The 19,990-nt window shown below is 36.3% G+C and overlaps 1 protein-coding gene across 12 annotated transcripts in view; it reads right to left on the reverse strand.

The window, feature by feature from the left end:
• The window catches only part of ZDBF2 (zinc finger DBF-type containing 2), a 37,557-nt gene that overhangs the window by 6,922 nt on the left and 10,645 nt on the right, over positions 1–19,990 (reverse strand). For 5 of the 12 annotated variants that reach the window (XM_040561379.1, XM_040561374.1, XM_040561380.1 and 2 more), the window contains exons 7-9: positions 16,433–19,146; positions 16,192–16,289; positions 11,822–12,141 (exon numbers count right to left, since the gene is read on the reverse strand). In XM_040561379.1, coding sequence (XP_040417313.1) covers positions 12,067–12,141; positions 16,192–16,289; positions 16,433–19,146 — 2,887 coding nt within the window. In that variant the 3' untranslated portion in view covers positions 11,822–12,066. Of the gene's footprint in view, positions 1–11,821; positions 16,290–16,338; positions 19,147–19,990 lie in introns of those variants that run through there. The other 7 variants (XR_005821017.1, XR_005821016.1, XR_005821020.1 and 4 more) reach the window with 6 other exon arrangements.

Consider the following 19,990-nt stretch of genomic DNA (forward strand, 5'->3'; position numbering starts at 1 on the left):
ATTTGTGAAACTACTTCTTACAGGGAATTCATGAATTTGCTTCTCTCTCAAATTCCACCCACATCTTATGGATGAGAAATGCTCCGACTTTAACCATCTTTCAGCTTCTCTTCCATTATCTTGCCGAAGAAATTAAAAATCAAAAGGAATTGCACCTGACTAAATTGGATTTCAGACCAAGCCCTCTCTCCATAACAAAGGCATGCCCCAAACTTGCTTCATAGGGCTACAAAAATCAAGACCTTAGTCACAGAAACTTGAATTATTCTTAGCTTTTATAACTGTTCCTAAATGCTGATGCTGCACACAGGCTTGAAGCACAAAAGAATTTCTCAAATAAATCTTCTTACACTTCAACTGGTAGAGCTTGGTGGATTGAAGCATAAAACAGCAGGGGAACATGACCAAAGATACAAAACAGATTAATTGCACAGTCCAAAGTACAATCTGACCTCTGCAGACCAAAGGTAGTTTAAGGCTCTTCCCACTGGACAGTGCTTTCCTACTTTTATATTGTCTTGGCCCTATCCCAAAATTATGTTGCTCTCAAACACAGTTGCATAATAAATGAAGCTTCCATTTACCAAAGAGATCTTGCTGATCACAAAATGTCTTTTTCCTCGTTCTGCCTATTGATAAATTGAGTTTTTTTCCCTTTTCTTTACAGAAAACAGCAACAACCATGCATTGATTGGGCCACCGTTCAAACAATACAATAGTCTTTCACAACATTATACCACCTACATTTTTTATGGGGGAGATACAGATAGATGAATTAATATGGGCATGAAGTATCACTGTAATAAAAAAAAAAACAAGCTTAGAATGAAAACAATGTAGCCAGAGTTATATAATCTCTTTTGCATTATTTTGCCAAGTAACAACCACAAGAAACCTGTGTAATTCTACTTCTGCTCCAGGATTCTCTGTGGCCCTATCCTCAGCTGCATGACAATCCTAAATTTGCTTTCACTGCTATTTTAAGGTTTCCATTTAAAGAGAGAAAAAGGCTGGACAGAACTCCCATGGTACTTCCTCTTTGCTGCTGGGCTACCGGGGAAGCTGTGCTTAGCAATTGCTAGTGGCCTTATAGATGTGGCCAGATGGTAACAGTCCTCAGTCTAGGCTTAGATAAGAACGCAAACAGGCTTAAGGTGACATTCAAATGCTAGTTTCTAGAACCCCTTTTCATCCCAGACATATATGTGCAAAGGTAATGATTTGCAGAGCCGAAACTAGAACCTCTACTGGAAGCACTACTGTGCTTATCCAGTCAGGGTATAAAATGTAACTTGGTCTATATGAGCTGTCATGCAGCTGAAATGCAGAGCTCAAATTTAAAATATTCATGATCATCCTAGCAGTATTTTTTTTTCTTCCCCTCCAAGAAAGCAATGAAGAAACAGTCTTACATTTTCAGATGTAACTATTTGTTTTACAGACGGAACATCTTTTGTTGGACTGCCAAGCCTGAGTCATCCCTACAGACTCATTTCTAGAAGAAGCATGCACATAGGACTGACAACTGATCACAAGCTATTTCCTAACTTCCATAAAGATGTTATAGGTTTTAAAGCAACCTAGTAAAATTAAGACACAGTAACCTTTACTTTATACTAGCAAACGTTAATAAAATTCTTAGCTGCTGTACTTATGACGAAATTTTTTTAATTCACAAAACTAGGTCACTGAGGAAGCAATGTGCTCAAACAGCAGGGGAACACTCTGAATGTACAGACTGAATATCTCCCAGCTGGCTACCGCAGCTGGAACTGCCCTGCTTGCCTCTCAGCTGCTCTCACCATGATTTTGGTGATGAATGTCATAGGGCCCTGAGCAGCAGCAACATGACCCAGGAGTGGTGAACTCTGAGAGCTTCTCCACTGGTATCACCAGGAGTTAAAACGTAACCTACTGGTGTCAAGAGAGAACATAGGCAGCAAAGAAGGTCTTGCAGCTGATATACTACAGTATTAAGATAGAAAATACCAGGTGGTAACAACTTGAACTTCTAAAAAGACCAAATATTGGGAAAAAAAATGATCTTCACTTTGGAATTTTTCTTTCACTGGAGATAAAAACAGGGTAGTTTAGTGCTGATTTTTCAAGGTAACTACCAATTTGAACAGTTGAACTAATACACATTTCATTCTGAGAAAAGCCTTCGGTCTTTGATCATCTGCTGAATGTTTAATTAAGCAAGCAGGGTGAACACATCACTTAATCTGCACCCAATGGGAAATGTGTTCCCTTCCATTCCCTTTGAGATAAAGTTACACTACTTAAAACCAGGTTCACACTAAGTCTTATAAGACTATAATCTTCCTTCCTGCTAGTCCAGTCAACTGCAGCATAAATTCAACAGCCAATCTGGCCTCAGGTAAAGCTGCCACACCATCCTGACTTTTGTCTGATTTTCCATTCACTTAGGGGGGAAAAAAAAAAAAAAAGCTGTGATGTTTACATCACCATTTTCAGATGTGAAGGTCAATATTCAGAGTGGCATTTAAACATGGAACCATCTCCTTTGGATTCTGGCTTGGAGATAAATATATGTTTGATTTACAGTTTAAGATGTGCTAGAGCAAAATCTGAATATAAAGGCACCATTAATTATATCTAATCTTTTGGTCTACAACAACACTGAAGGATATCCAAACCTTGATCACACCTGAAAGCTCAGTAACCACAGCAATTGTGCAAGGGTACTCAGGTCTCTTGCAGGTGCCAGGACAAGCACAGTGTACTTTTGCCTTCACCATCCCTCGGCTTCCTGTCCTCATATCTCTGTTGGAACTGAGGCACCTGTGAACGAGGACTTTGGAACAGTGTTAGAATTGCCTCCCCTCTGAACAGCTCTGGAAGAATGGGAATTCTCTGGGTTCATGGAGGATTGTCTCAGGTTTCAAACAATTTTCCTTTGTTAGGCAAGCAGCTTTTTTCCTGGCCTCCTCCTGGCTCCTCTGCTGTGATATTACATTGTCACTCCAATGGAACTGAAAATAATGAGACAAGAAGTGCCAAATGCCCATCCAGCAAGCCTCATACCACGTCTTTCACAGGTCTCAGATGACTGTATCAGGAGACACAGTGATTCTTTGCTGTGTTCCCTGAAAATCAACACTGTTTTGATGGAAAACGCTGTAATCTCTTCTCACTTATCCTGCCAAACCCAACTTCCACCCAGCACAAATCCCTGGTGGGATTTGAATTGGGCTGACAGCAAGCCCTGTTACCTTTCCAATTGACTCTTGGAGATATCAGATTTTCCTTTATTTTCCCTCCTCCCTCTCATTTTTACAGTATAGTTTTCTTCAACTACACACAGGGATCTTTCCATCACCTTCCTCATCAGATATTTCTGTCCAAATACAAAAGGTGGCTGAATATCCAGAAGACACTCTGCTCAGGACACATAGTAATTAGCATACCTTGTGCCAGGAGGAAAAGGATTAAACCTTCCTTGCCCAGCCATCTGCTGAATATGCTCTGCCAATGCAAGAAGAGCATTTTACTATACAAACTGCAAGAATAATATATCTATCTTCCATGCTGAAATTCTGTAGCTTTCCATTGAAAATAAAATATGGGCCTAGTACAAAAAGTGGAAATGCACCACAGCACTACAAGACCAGAGAATGATGTTATTGAATCATAAATTTTAAATTTGTGCACCCCGACACTAGGAGAAAAAATGGCCATGTAATGCAAGTTTTCAGCGATTTCACAAATCACCTTCAAGACATCCATATTTGATCAGCAAACACTCGTGATAACTAGCTGAATAGGAAAATTGGACCTGGCTTGTTAGATAGAAGAAAAAAGAAGAGAGGCTGAAATTTATTTGTAGAAAATAATGCTCTAGGCCTTAAGAGGAAGAGACACCCATGTTCCCTCAACTCCCATTTGTCACACCATCCTTCATCAAAGTATTTTCAGTTAAAACAACAGGTAAGTTCTACTCTACAGAAAGATAATTCAATTTCCTGCTGTATTTTGATAATATTCTTACATTATGTTTCTTTGCAGTCTGGAGCAAAACAGGCCTGTTTTGTTTCCAGTTTCCTACCAAGGAGGATGGAGCTTCAGCTCTAGCTGAGCCTATGTCTCTCCTTCCCAGAAGAGGTGCTCAGAAGCTGGCAGACATCATTATTTGGATTTGTCCATGATTGATGCTTCTCAGCTTGCCCAGAATTTGGATTTGCTGGGGACCAGGTGCACTGGTATCCTCCAGGCAAGTCATGGAGAGCTTGGGAGGTAGGCCCTGCTGCAACCCGCCAGCTCTGCTGCCCCTATGCGGGAACTCTGCAGGTGGGCCTTCCTCCTGTCAGGCCTCCAGCCAAAACAGGACCTCAATGTTTGTCTACCTGCAGCTCCTAAAGCAAATAATAAAAGAATCTGGGTAAGAGAGACAATGACATATAACCTACTGCCACCCTATGTCTTAAGTCAGGACAGAAAACGCTTACCAGTAAATTAAGCCTCATATACTATCTTTCCCCTTCCTTCAGTATTTATAGTCTACTAGCTGGATCCTGAAATATGATTAAAAAGAAAGCAACAAAAAACCCTTTCCAAGAGCTGCTGAGCAGACTCAGCATCAAAGGATTTCAGAAGCAGAACATTAAAATACACTGTAGGAACCAAGCTTGGACAGAGCTTTATGCCTAAAACAAGTTTTCCCTATCTCTGATTTCTGTAATTCCTTTAAAATCCATACAACAGCAGCTCTGTTGCACTTCATGAGCCTTGTCACAAGTACAAGCCTTCACGCTGACACATTTTAAAAATAACCCATGAGTAAGATCTTGTTCTCATTTCTGTAAAAACTCCCCTACTGATGATAAAAACTGGTTAATAATTTAACAAAGTAATCTGAGTGTTCTAAAAATGGCACAGAGACATTTATATTTAAAGAAAGTGCTTAGTTATAGGAGATTAATCTGTGAGAGAGGACTATTATTTAGTAAAGTAAACGCTTCCAAGTCATCTGCATAGACTCCTAATATTACCTGCCTATGGGTAACTATAGGCCATTCATTCCTTAACCAGACAGCTCTCATGTTAGAGAATGGTTACATTGAGAAAAGAGTGGCTACTTACAGGATTAAATATTTATCTACAAGAGGTTAACGCACTTTGATCCATGCAATTAAGATCTCAACTCCAACAACCTACCAAGGCCCCAACAAAATTAGGAGAAAAGTTGGCTCCCTACAATCCAGTCTATTGATCTGAAAATAAGAAAGAATTAGAGGGTTTGTGTTTCTTCAGCAGATTCTGAAAGGTTGATAATCCCCAAATTTTCAAGGACCTCCATTTATTTTAGAATGCCAATTTTTATATATACATTTCACATCACCGAGGGCCCAATCCTCATAAACACCTAGTAAAGTCTGGGAATGACAACCAGACTCTAAAAGTCAGTGTGTATGTTGATTTGAAAGTGAAGAACGTCAAAGTTAGTGAGCATTTTCACGTTTAAAAACATGTTGCTTTTAAATAAACTACCTCACTTTTCCCACCTTTAAAACATGAATGACACCAGTTTATCATGAAGAAATATTGTCAAGAATAACTAATTGGAAATGGAAAATGGAAAAACATTAATATGTGTTTTCATTGTCTGGTTAGTGCATCCCAACACCCTTTACATTCACCTTGCAGGTAAAAATACAAATATATTTCAAAATGTTTTATGACTGATATCTGTGTTCCAAAATGTTAATAATTTAACAGTTTTACTACCATTCAGACAAGTTAAATTTTATAACCAAATGTATCAATGTAGAGTACTGAGCTTCTAGATAGCTGAAAGTGAAGCCTGAAAGAAAAAAAATATGGTTCCAAGGCATTTTCTGATTTGGTTTATAAATAGATGGTTTTGACATACCACACACAAAAATAAAGCTATAGTTAGCTTGCCTGAGGCAGCTGTGCAGCTGGGAGAAGCACATACACTGGCAGCCTATCTGTGCAGTTGCCTGTGTTGTGATACATGCTATCAAAACACCCGTTAAGAATACAGCAAGAATTAGCATTTTGGTTCAAGGCACAGCAACAGGAAGCGATCTTTGATTTTGTGTTATCCAACATGTAAACCATTGAACAACAGCAAACAAAATAGATTCCTAATTGGAAGCAGCAGATAAGAAGCTCTAAGGCAATTAACTTTCTTGGCTGGTTTGGTGCAAAACAGGTAAATTAATGTTCGTTTTTGTTATTATTATTATTTTTTAGTTTTAAAGCACTTCCAATATGATAAATATATGAATTACTTTGCTAGACAGTTGCATCAAATGAACAGGCAAAAACGTTACTGGAGTACGAACAGTGCTATGAACACCCCCACAGAACAGGGAATCCTATTTAGGGACAGATACAGACTCATTTCTGCCACTGGAGGTTTCTCCATTGACATCAGTTGATTTCAGACCAACCATGTGGATGAATATTGTGCCACAACTGGAGCGTTCTGGCTCTAAAACAGTAAAAAGGCCTTATAGAGTTCAGTTGAAACTTAGAAGCAGGTGCCCCAGAACTGACAGAAACCTGCTCGTAATCTCTAATTAGATTTGGACTCTTATTCACTATGTTCATGTCCTATTAAACTCTGCTGAATGGGGCATATACAGCAACTCCAAAGTAATTGAATATGCTTTATTTTTGTATGTATTAAAACTGCAAAATTAGGATCCACATCCAAACTCTCCCAAACCTCCATTACTTCAATGTAATTTTTTTCAGATCTATCTTTAAATGAAACACATTCTAGCTGACAAATAAGCCCACTGTATGCTCAAATACAAATGGATAAAGCCTTGATAACACAGCAAAAACCATGAAGGGCTTCTGTGCTATATCCAAAAATTTCTAATCAAGAACCATGTTTTCTGCCCCTTTACTTAGTGCCTCTTCAAGCATTAATTTTCAGAATAATAGACATATGTTTTGCAATCACAAGAGAAAAAAATTCAATGTGTGCCAAGTGATAGAATATTAAACAGCTAAAAAAGAGCAGGTACACTCCCACACACTGCTTACAAAATCATCTCCTGAAGTCTGAGATGCTATGTGACCTTCACTTACATCAATTGCATAAAGTTTCACAGAATCACAGAATAGCTGAGGTTCAAAAAGAACTTCTGAAGATTATTTAGTCTAAAACCTCTGCCAAGCAGGATCACCTAGAGCACATTGCGCAGGATGGCATCCAGGCAGGTTTTGAATATCTCCAGAGAAGGAGACTCCACAAGCTCTCTGGGCAACCTGTTCAGTGCTCTATCACCCTCAAATGTTTAAATGTTTACTTAAAAATTAAAAAAAAAAAAAAAAAAAAAAACTTTTCCCCAGAAAAGCATCCACTCTTAGTATATAAATACATCAGAATTCATCATTTAGAAACAAAACCGTGAGCTTTCCTTGAAAGTACAAACATGAGAATGTGATATAAGTGATAGTTCTCTTCACTTCGAAGTGTTAGAAACACGAAAAAGTTAACCATGTCTAAACTCGTGCTGAATTTCAGCACTCAGTCCTTTCAAATCTACTTATAGCCTGAGCATTTTGACTGTCAAGACATCGATAAATGCACAATGTAGCTCTTTAAAAGAGTGTTGAAGGAAAATAATAAAATAATAATAATACACAGAAACCCAACCAGCCAAAAAAACCACACAACTTAAATACTTTGCAAAAAAATTCCAAGTCACTCATACTCCTCTGGAAGCTGATGTCTTTCCATCTTCTCCAGATGTTATTCAAGAATTTAGTAAGAATCATGCAGCCTGATGACAATGGAGCTCAGATTCACAAGCCAGCTTTTGGCAAATGTTAATTCTTTCCCCTTGTAAACTTGAGAGAAATTAATACATTCACAAAGAAAAAATAAAGCACTACCATGCTACTGAAGACAGACTAGGAAGATGAACTGATGATACAGACGTGCCATGGTACGCGAACAAGAAAAACAAAACCCCATGTTAAAGTAAATTTAAATAAGAAAGACAAACAATGCAAACACACACTGGAAATATTTGCAATTTCAGCTCTCCAAGAGAAGTTTATCACGTTTTTACTAACAGCAAATTTAGTAGAGTGCAATAGAAAAATGCACTAATCTGTCTGGTATTACTGGCCTAGCTGTTCTATATTTTATTTATTTATTTTATGTACATCACTGTGCTTTACAGGGTAGACATCACTGAAGTTTAAGAAAGGAGATAAAATGATAAAGTATAAAAATCCCCCTTAAAGCAGCCTACCTTTTTGCACAACTCCACCAATCTGCTTTGGAGAAAGCAATGGCAGCACAAGTCAGCAAAGGAACCCCATTTTAAATCCTGTTTCCCAACCCATTCTCATAAGAAGCTATTTCATTTAATTACCAGCAATAGGAAGGCAAAATACTATCTCCTTCCAAACACAGGCAAGTGAGACCATACAAAAAAATAAGCAAGCAAATACAATAATAATAAGCTCAAGCCCCAAACAAGCCCCAAAGAAATAAGCCACAGTATATTACCCTGAATATTACATTTTTAAAAGATTCATTAAATCTAATTAACACTAAGCTAGTTAGAACAAATTATTGGACACATGGCAAAGCAAACCAATACAGAAATCTCAAGCAACAACAAATGGTTCTGTGAACTTAGAGGAGATGATGGGAACACATGGCTTGCCAGAATACAACTGAGAGATATTTATGACAAAAATCTTTGTTAAATAAAATGCTTCATAGGCCACAATATTCCTGTCCCCTCACCTTCCCTGAATGAAAGTCTTATAAAGAAAAAATTGTGGATGAATTACAGAAAAAAAATTTGTAAATTAAAGTTTTGCACGCTCTACAGATAAACGAAATAAAGGAAAACAGAGGACTTGACCCACTAGCTGCACAGGATACGGTAGCCAACAGAACACTTTAACTAGAGACATATGTGGATACTTGGCTCCCTTTTAAAATTTTCTTGAAGTCAGATGTATGAAGGCATAAGCAATAGCTACATAATTACTATATTCATGTTAGAGCCAAATGACACTCATCACACCCTAATCTCAGAGAAAGTAAAGATGGAGAACTCTGCATTGCAGATGGAATTCTTATTTTAAAAGGGAGGAGCATGAGGGAGAAAAATATTTTACATGCAGAAAAAATGAATGCTAATTTTCGTTGTAAAAATCTTTATAAACTTGGAAGTAAAAAAAATACATAACATACAATTCTGTTACCGTGCTATCTTTTAAGCTCTTAAAAAAAAGTTCATGTGCTTACCAACGCACTTCACAAAAAACAAACACTGACATCTAAAGTAAGATTACTGAAGATAATTCCAGATAATATTGCACACTTAAGAGATCTTTATATCCACAAAAAGTGCTGTATGAACATTAACTAATTGTTGTAGGTGAAAATATGCTGACTTTGACTCCAACGTTATCCTGACCCCAAATTCCATCATAAATATGATATGTTGGCAATAACTCAGGAAATGATAATTTGCAAGAATAGTGTGGAAAACAAAAGCATTAGATATTTAAAAATCTAAGGCCATGAAATATCTGTTGCCAAAAACTCAGTATGCTTACCTTTTGTTGTATGCAGACTGAGTCTAATGCTATTGAAAAGAAAAGCCCAAGCATTTCCATCATCTTGTGGACAACTGACTGATTAGTCAACATTAGGGCAGAATTATAACAGAGATGCTTCCAGTGTTCGGAGAAACCTGCTGGTAGCCACATACAGCCTTAGAACTTCTGGCTTTTATTTATTAAACTGTTTCTTCTAAAGGAAATAGGTGCACAACTTTTGCTATAATCTTTTTTCCCCCTCTAACAGTTGCTGAAAGGATCAAAAGGAGCACTACCAAAGAGAAATATTATTTATGTATTAAGCAAATAAATGTAAAATACCAGAAGAAAGAATGATAGAATCTGAACTGAATCACCACAGAAAGTAAAAGGATTTTGATAACTGTTTGCAAAGGTTCAGGCAAAACAGAGATTAACGTATAAGAAAGACAAAGACAGAAAACTGAGTATTCATTGGTTTTGTTTCATTCTATCCTTGCTACAACTGTAAGTCTTACTACTCCTCATTTCTACGTGTCTTCTTAGCACTTTAGTGTATTAAAAGGCACGTCACGCATGTGCATTGTATCCACAAGGGAAGCAACACGCATTCTGAGGATTAAACCTATCCCCTTCACTGTTAATTCTCTCAGCATAATCTTCAGACCAGCAGACAGCTTTCTGCATGAGCTAGAAAAGACATATTTTCATTGTTTTGATTCTACAACTTTTTTCTGCAATATTAATAACTAAGTAGACTATAATCAACATTTTCAGTTGCACTAGTGCCAATGTCAATGCAATATGACACAGCAAATAGGAAAAGCTGACCAGCTTTAATACATTAAAATACATTTTTGAGGATGCAAGAGATCAAAAAAGCTATTTACAAATGCTAGTATTTGTGAAAAACTGTTTTTCAGTATTCCTTAAAGAAGGAACATTGACAGAGAAAGCCTGACAAATAATACGAGCTATAATAATGTATAATAATGACTTGTGTTCGTGTCTCATCAAAAAATCAAAAACAGTTCTGGACTTCAGAGAAATCATTACAACTTCCAGTGTCACACAAATACAGTAATTTCAAGCATTAAACCACTAATGACTCCAATGAATCTAAAACCAACTTAAAACATAAATTTCATCATAACTCTCAAATATTCCAATTTAAACTAGACCTCTACTATACTTGACACTCTATAAACATGTTATGAATTGCTCACATCTCCCAGGAAAGATGCAATCACCAGATCAAAAATTTGGTTACAGTATGATATTTGTAACTCCAGGTTTAGAAGGTAGAACTATATCTAATGCATTTAATGAGGCACTTTTTGACAGCACAACAGTGCTGAAGTAGATAATTACACTCAGATAACATAATACATAATAATCTTTAAGGATGGATTGAAAATTGCAAAGCATATCCTGAAATTTTATGACATATTAAAGCCTCAAGAAACAATATGTCTATGCTTTTCAGCCATTTGTCAATTCAAGCTGACACATTTGCATGCATCACTCCTGCAAGAGATTATGCTGTTTTAAACAGGCACTGTTACAAACAGAAAATGTCTACTAAATTTAAAGAACAAGGTGTTCTATGCAAGCTAGTCTATTGTTCAATAAAATTGTATGGAGTACAATTCTGGTATTCTATTTACCAGAAAACATTTAAACTATTTTTACACACAGTTTTAAAGGCAGTTCTTCTGCATGCATTGCAAGATCATCATAATCAGGATTTATTTGGTCTACAGTTATGCAGAATCGATTGGCCTCTCTGTGAAGTAGAAAACTACATAATATTATGATACTTTCAGGCACTGCCCTCTTTAATAAACATGCCCTCAAAAACAAAACAACAAAAAGCCAACAATGTTCATGAAGTTCTGTGGGCACCTTGCCAATTGGTTGGTTTTCTTGGTTTCCTGCTGCCAAAATGCAATTGAAGACATCTAAAATAGCTCCAATGCTTTTTCAGTGCTATCCTTGGATGTCATTGCTTCAGTTACCACAGGATGGGATGAATCCTGGCTTCATTGAAGTAAACAGAAGACGTCACTGGATCAAGATATTGTAGTTGTGAACAGCTGTTTAAATTATGATTAGTTTTCTTCAGAAACATAGCTTACTGAATGACACTTTGTGGTGTTCTCTCCACAACAAATTATAGGTAACTATTTTCAACTTAATTAATACATCCAGAATTTAAAAAAAAAAAAAAAGACTACAAAAACACAAATTTGGTTTTTATTTTATTAAAACAAGATTGGTTCTGCTGAAGGAATGAATATATTCATAACTGTAAAACAATATAAGCAAACAAGGAACAAAACCTTTGCTTCTGGGCATGCTCAAACTTATGTGAGTACAGAGTTTTCAGAAAATTATCATCTGGAATGCTGTAAATCACAGCAAGTAAGTCACTGACAACAAAAATTGCTGGACTTTAATTGCATTAAGCAAGTGAGGTATGTTTTACTTTTCTTATCCCCATAACATCAAGAGTTGACACACTGTTCTGTATGAATTCAGACTGCTCCGTTGTGAGGCAGATTTACCCTAGGTGAAAGAGAAGGGAAAACAACTAAATAAATTAAGATTTGTCATCCCACATCCTTTTAGCATTGGTCAGTGAAGTAAGCAGACTCCGAAGCACTGAAACACAAACATGAACCTCTCCTCTACACTTCAGATCAGGACACCATCCACTTCTGTTACCTGTCACTAATTTATTTCCAGATACTATATCCTGTCCTCTAGCTCTTCATAACATTAAGAAAAAAAAATTCAATTGCATGTCTGAGAGCCAACAATACAAAGAACATCCAGCAATATCACTGGAAAAGTCTGTGACATCACTATGTTATTACAAACACATACTATGTCAAATGACCGCAGACAGAGATAAAGAAGCAGATTAAAAAAAGGTTAAAAAAAACCTACATCAAGCAAAAATGTTTCAAAATACATTACCAATTGTAAGAATGTGAAAACCACAAAGATGTGTTCTCATTTAGGCACGAATTTAGCATGAATCTTTGGATTAAGTCATAATCACATTATAAAGACAACTAAATATCTCATTGCATGCAAGTCCCAGAGAGGAGTACTTTGATACTACAAGCACAAAAAGAACTAGAAAATGAAAAAGCCAATCAGAAAAAAAAACTGAAGAACTGCTAGGTGCAAACATCAGACATCTAAATTTTGGGGGACTTATTATTCTGTTTGCTTAGCATCTAGCACGGTAAGAGTTTAGATCACACTCAATGATCACAATACTAAAGATAAAGATCGATCTACTTATAATGAGGTTTAAAAATTTGAATGAGTACTTTACAGAGAGGGACTTATTTAAAATTATTAACTGTATTAAAATTACAAGTATGAACTTATGGAAGGTCAAAAATGACATGCACAGAAGAAATAGTAACATTTTTCTATTCTATTCTATTTTCTCTTCTATGCAAGCTATTCTGCATCTAACTGCTGCCAGTTAGATTCTAAAAGCATGACTTTGTTCCTCTTCAGTCAAGTTATCTTTTCTTGCTTTTGCACATTAAGACATGCAAATATACTGGTAAGCACCTTTGTCCAATGATGCAAAAAAACAAAATCCTTCCAATTTCAGTGAGAAAGTATTTCAGCATTCAAGTTTTTCATTGCTGTAGCCTCTACAACCATGTTTTGAAGTTTCAGCCAAGATGTCAATGAACAGCGTGCTACTCAATAACAGCAGCAGAATATATAACATTAATGAGGAATTAGTATAACAATTCCTCAAGATCCCCAAAAAACTCCTTTGTCCTTCATGCACATGGTATTATATCTGCCTTTTTTTTTTTAATACATATTTTCATCAACTCTTCTTCCAAGGCAGATTCTACATTTGCTTCTCTCATACCACAATCTCCCCTCTTTCCTAGTAGTCAATGAGCATGCACAGAAGAGGTTTTTAAACAGTCATAAGAGATGCATAGAATAAAATCTGAGCATACATTAAATCTCACTTTTACATTTTCAACCACAGAATTGTTTCCAGACTTGGACCTCAAGTCTTCTTCTTTAATAAAAGTTGTTAGAGTTCATCTTCTTTTTTTAAAGGTAAATATATAGCTACTTACACTTTTAATTAAATAACTTTTCTCTGTTAAAAAAAAAAAAGTAAAACAACTCAACACCTAGATAAAGGGGTCTATTATGTACCCCGCCACCCAAAAAAAAGATGCTAAAAAAGTTAGTCATTGTATAGTCCACAATATACTTTATTACTCTCAATGTTTCAAGGAAATTTCTGTGCTGCAGAAACAAGCTTGCAATAAATGAGTATGGAAAACAGTATTTTTGAGTGTAAACAAATACACACTAGCAATCAAAATAGAATGTGCATTAAACCTTACTCAAACAGAACAATATATACTTTTCATATGTACAATATCGTGAAAAATTAGACTGAAGAAATTAGATAGGGAAACATTCTTGTATCATAAAAATATGTTAGAATGGGACTTAAGAGTTAATTTAAAGCTTTGCTTTAAAACAAACTTTATCTTAAAAATCTTTTTTTTTTTTGGCTTTAAAACTTTAATCTAAAAATTAGGCTTTTCTATAAAAACCATTCCATTAAATTTTTCTTTAAAAAATCAGTTTTATATTAGACAAAATATTAAATTATACAGGCACAATTAGTTAGGGCTATAAGAACTCATAACCCCCTTTTTTTTTTTTCCAGTGACTTGTAATCCAGTCATAAGATTCTTTGTCAACTGACAAACATAGGAAAACTCATCCATAGAAACAGACTTTTATTTCAAAACTAAAAGAAAAAAAAAAAGAAGCGTCAGATGATATTTGACTTGTAATTTAGTTTCCAGCTGGTTTAAGTACATGCACGTCATTGACTTATCCTGGGAAATATGCACATTTATATAGTTGGATTTTTTTTCTTTTTTTGATTTTTTTTTTTTTTAACAATGAGTGGCTTATGATGACAGCTTTTACATTTCATTCAGATGCTGTATTTCAAAATACAACATTTCATAGCACAGCTTTATCTCAATACAAACTAGTGACCCTTGACACTTCAGAAAGCGAATCAAGAACGTGTTTTGAATTTTTTTTTGGGGGGGAAGCACACATATAGTGTGTAATGGCAGAGAGAGCAGGGTCTTGGTCTTTTATATATGCTTTCTTATAGCATATAAGAAAGATGTATTGTACAAGTATAGAATTTACAAATAACTTTACAACAGGATAGATTAGATAACATACCAAATTGCAAATTTGCAAACCAGAGCCCTGCCTATGACGACGTTTAACTCTGTGCTTAATTTAATACAAGTGAACAATTAATTTTGATTTTAAAGTGTAGAAACATCTTCAAGACTAGGGTTTGTCTCCTAAACACACTTTAATTAAATAAGCTGCCATCATAACAACTAAAACAAAAGCAAAACAAAAGACAAACAAAAACATACCCAAAGAAACCAAAACAAAAGCCAGAAACAAATATAACCGAAAGCCACAGAACGCTATGGTCTTTTTTTTTTTTTGCCATAGACAAAATCATAGAGCATCAATGGCCTAACAAAAATCACTAATGGAATATAATTTATTTATTTATTAAATTCAGCTTATTTAAATATCCGTTTTAAACAGATATTTTAATTTTAATACATTTAGATAGATGCCGCTTTAGGTTTGTTTTATTTAAATGTTTTACTGAATATTTAATAGTTTCAACTACAGTACACAAAAACTTAACCAACAGTATGCCCAATTAAAATCCAAAAAAAAACCCACTGGATCTCAAATTTAAGATTAGAACAACTCACTGCTACTTGTCTCTAACTTTTCCATACCCTCACTAAGGAATGTAAAATTAACCTATAAACTTTATCAATAAGCTATTAAAAAAAAAGCAGAATAAAGTAACCCTAAACCTGTATTCTCTTTTGGAATTTGAGGTTTCAATATAGCCACCACCATTGGAACAGTACTCAAGGGAGACATATTTCCTTACCAGCATGGTCCATTATTGCTTGATAACAGCCCACAGTGACTTGTTGCCCAAAATAACTGATTTGGACATGGTTTCAAGAAAACGTTGGTATAAAAACACGCATAATTGTATTTCATTTCAAGAAAACACTGAATTGATCTGAACTGCATCATACTGTATTAATTTCAATACCACTCCATAGGCAAGTATATACCATATTACGTGTTGAACAAGGTGTGCATATATACAAACACAAAATACATACACAGAATTCACCCCAGATTAAGATATCTTAAATTAATTTTTAGCATGAGTCATTTTTTGCACTTTAAAATTATGTGGAAAAAAATTAGAATAGGCACAATTAGTACAGCTTCTAATTTACCCTATTGTAGTGCACTATTACGCACTGATAATACCATAAAAACAATATGATACTATTCAAGCTCATTTGTTTTGATGCACAAGTGAAGTCTAGTAAATAGGGTTTTAAGTGCTTTTAACTCAAATGCACAACTTTTGCAGCTTTACACAGTAGAACAGTGCAATATATGCCCCATATATAATGTCCCATATATCAGGAACAAGAACTCAGTTTAAAGTTGTACCTGTTTCACATTAGACTGGCTTTGCACTTTCTGCAGCTCTAACACTTCAACTGCTTTGTCTATGACCTCCTTTTGTTCCCTTCTTTTCCAGGTGCTGGCTATAAAGAAAAAAAAAAAAAAAAACATGTTTTGGTGGCTAGCTCTCACCTGGTAGAACGAGACAGTATCGAAGTAATGGTACAGCAGAAGTTCTTCTTGAGGGTTGGTTCACAGTGCTAGGGTGACCCCAATCTCCACTTACTTCCCAGCTTCTGACTTTGGAAGAAGCTCTCTGGCTTTTTAGGAAAAGATCCTGGCGTGACTTTCTGCCCCTTTTCAGGAATCCCTGTGACGACTGTTGTGTTCAGAAAAGTCCTTTTTGGTTTCCTCCTCACCTTTAATTTTTTAGCATCAGGCTTTTCTTTGTTAAGGTGCTTTCCCACTGTAGTTTTCCTTGTCTGGTGCCTGTGTATGGAGAAAGCAGAAGATTTCTGTGCACAAGGAGAAAGTTTCCTTCTCATTCCCTCTTTTTGCTGTTTTATAGTTCTGGAAGTTTGTTTGCCTGTGTTCACTCTGTTTCCTCTTCTCCCAACAGTGCATCTGACAGACATAGCTCCTGCAGCCTTTTTGGAAAAAAGTGGTTCTATGCTAGTGCCTTCTTTTCTCTTCCACATTGCTTTTGGATTCTCCCTCTCTAATCGCTCACTCCTGATGGAGGTCAGAGGAGTTTTGGTAACTCTGCTGTTCAAAGGAGTTAATCTACTGTCTCCTTCTACCACAGACTGGTGTTTCGAAGAGTTCTCACAGTGACCAGATACAAGACAATCTGTTCTTTCCATGGAAATCATGGAAGATCCATCTGCTTTTTGACTTGATGCTGTATCGTTCCCTTTACCTGGGTCTGGCAGAAGAGTTGCTGAAGATGAGCTATAGAGGTCTGACCAATTCAAGGACTTTGATGGTATGCCTTCTCTCTGTGCATCAGCTAGTTTCCTCATGTTTGCATCAAAGCTGAGACTTCTGAAAAGCTGTCTAACATGGGAGGGCTTTTTGACCTTTTCTCCAACAGAACTCTTGGGAGGCATTTTCAGAATTCTATTTGTCAGTGGGTCATAATACTTCAAAGAACACTGTTTGTATTTATACCTTATAGAGTCCTTGCTATCTGTGGAGTTACGACTTTTCCTCATTTGGGGAATGTCTACAGGTTTACCTTTACACTGTTTAATCTCTGGACATGAAAGTACATACACCGTTGTCTTGGGTTGCACAGGGCTCATAATCTTGCTATAGGACTCGGGAAGTTTAAGGGCACATAGTCTAGTTTTCATGTTTGGAGTCTTTTCACCTTCTGGCCACATGATGCTTTCTTTCTGATCAGCTTGATCAGACTCCCTTCTAGCCATTTTTCTTTTTGTTACAGGGTAATTCAATAGACTCGTTTGTGTGCCATGGCTAACTTTAACCACCTGGCATCTTGAAGCTAGGCGCCATGTCCTTTTCCTAGGCATTTTAAGAATTTGTTGGTTGCATAGCATACTTGAAGCTACAGATTGGTTATCAAAATCAGAGCCACCACTTAAAGCATCATTAAATTCTGGCAGTACTTTAACTGATGCACTTTCTGTTCTGTTACCCTCAGCAGTATCATTCTTTTTCTCATCTTTCTGCTTTTTTTTCTTCATTCTCCTCCCCGTAAAGTTGGCTGAGGATTCGCTGTCAAAGTAGCAGCGAAAACGACCTTCCCTGAAATCACGCACAAGTTCTTCAATTTTTATATCATCTTCATACATTATTTGAGACCAAGTCTTTCCCACAAAAGAAGGAGGCACATGAGGCAGAGCTGGAAGAACTGGTTCTTCAGTATGAGCTACTACATCCCGTTTCACTGTTTCTATTTGCTGCAATGACTCACTTTTTAAAACAGAAGAGAGCTGTGTTCCATAGTCTTTATCTTGCAAACTTATTTGGACCTCTTTTAGCAACTCTATGTCTTTTACAGCTGCCCTGGGTAAGTCTGTTCCTGATTGAATAGGTGCATCACAGTCAAAACTCATTTCAGAACCCTCTAAATGAGTACGATCCAGAAGCGATGAAACAGTTAAACAGAGATTGTTCTCCTCTTTGAAATGAAGTTCTTCATATGTGGTTCCATGGCAGTACTTCAGAATAACATTTTCAATAGTTTCATCCACTGAACTTTCATCACCCCTGTTTGTCTTCACATTTTTGCATCTTGCTAGTTGTGGGGAAGTCCCAAGATCTAGGGAGCTGTTAATACCCACAGTATCCCTGAGATGGAAATCAGACACCAAAGTTTCGTCCTGAGTTTGTAAACTATCTTGTTTTAAAAGAGATTGACCTGAGGTAATACGTAAAGAATCCCTGTGCCTATACACAGGATTCTGTTGTGAAACTGAAGGGTATTTAGGGTGAGCCAGTGCCACAGCAGGATTCAAGCATGGTTTCAATAACACATCCCTATTGCCTATCTCAGTTTCTGTTTCATCACATCCACTATGTGGAATCTTATTTGATGATGACAAATTCTTAACATTTTTTTCTATTTTAGGATTAACAGAAGAATTATGTGTTAAAGGATTGACAGACAAGTGCTGAGGTATGGAGCTCACAGCCGTAAACTGGTCTTCATGGCTATGATTTGCAGTTTGAGCATCTTTCAGGACATTCCATTTCTCATTGCTACAAATGCCAGTAGACTGCTGGGATATTCCTATAACACGGTCCTCCTCAGTTTTTAATTTCTGAGTAAGTGTTTGTGTTACAGAAGTTTCCTTTGGGCCCTCATGAGACAGGCATGGAGCAGAAGAGCACATGTCATCAGTGGACTCCTGGTCTTTGCTAGAAATCTCCTGTGTGCCTCTATTCTTCTTTTTCTCGGTCTCTTCTGAAGACAGGCAAGCAATCCTAGCAGATGCTGGAGTGATTTGGAGTGGCATGTCATCATAGGTTGGCCTAAAAGGGATTAAAAAAAGCCAACTATATAAACACTGTAAATATGCTTAAGATTTTTTTTAACAATAGCTTTTAAAAAGTAATTACCTAGAGTGCATCACACTTAATGAACAAACACAGGATTCCAGCTCTACTACTTTAACAGAGAAATTCCATTAGAAAGTGGAACCAGAAATGTTCCACAAAGCAAAAGACAACAACCTGGACATTGGTTGGTTACCCTCTCCATGCAACTATCCATTAAGAATTGCCAAGCTTACGTTACAATAATTTTATAAATAAAATAAAGCAAGAAAACTAAAGAGTTTTCGTTTGTTCAAAGCTGTGAGCTTAGAAAGATGGTCTTTCCTTGGTAAAACTATAATTAATTAAATAATGAGCTTTTGTAAAGAAACGGAACGTTATAATAAGGCACAGCATTAAAAATACTATTGAGTATGAATGCCCCTTTCCCTGCAAAACATGTCTGCCTGATAGGAACTCCGTACACATTCCCACCGAGGATTTCCATGCTTATTGCTTCTCACAGACATACCACAGCTCTAACTCACTTCTATAAGAAGCCAAGTTATGATTGTTCAGGCTCACTGTGACAACAGCACACTTTTATATATCCTAGGACTGGCCACTCTGTTTTTAGGACTGCCTCAAATAAAATTTCTTGCAGAATTAACAGAACAGACAGATATGGACAATTTCTCTTATATACCACAGGAACCCCCAAGGTTACACATATTGGAACAGCTGAAAATAAATTAAAATAAGAAAATAGTTTTGAAATGTAGCAAATACAGCTGAAGGGAGAATACAATGCTTCCCCTGAAAGTTTTGACCAGACCTTGTA

Source organism: Cygnus olor, chromosome 6, assembly GCF_009769625.2.
Source record: "Cygnus olor isolate bCygOlo1 chromosome 6, bCygOlo1.pri.v2, whole genome shotgun sequence".
NCBI classification, from domain to species: Eukaryota; Metazoa; Chordata; class Aves; order Anseriformes; family Anatidae; genus Cygnus; species Cygnus olor.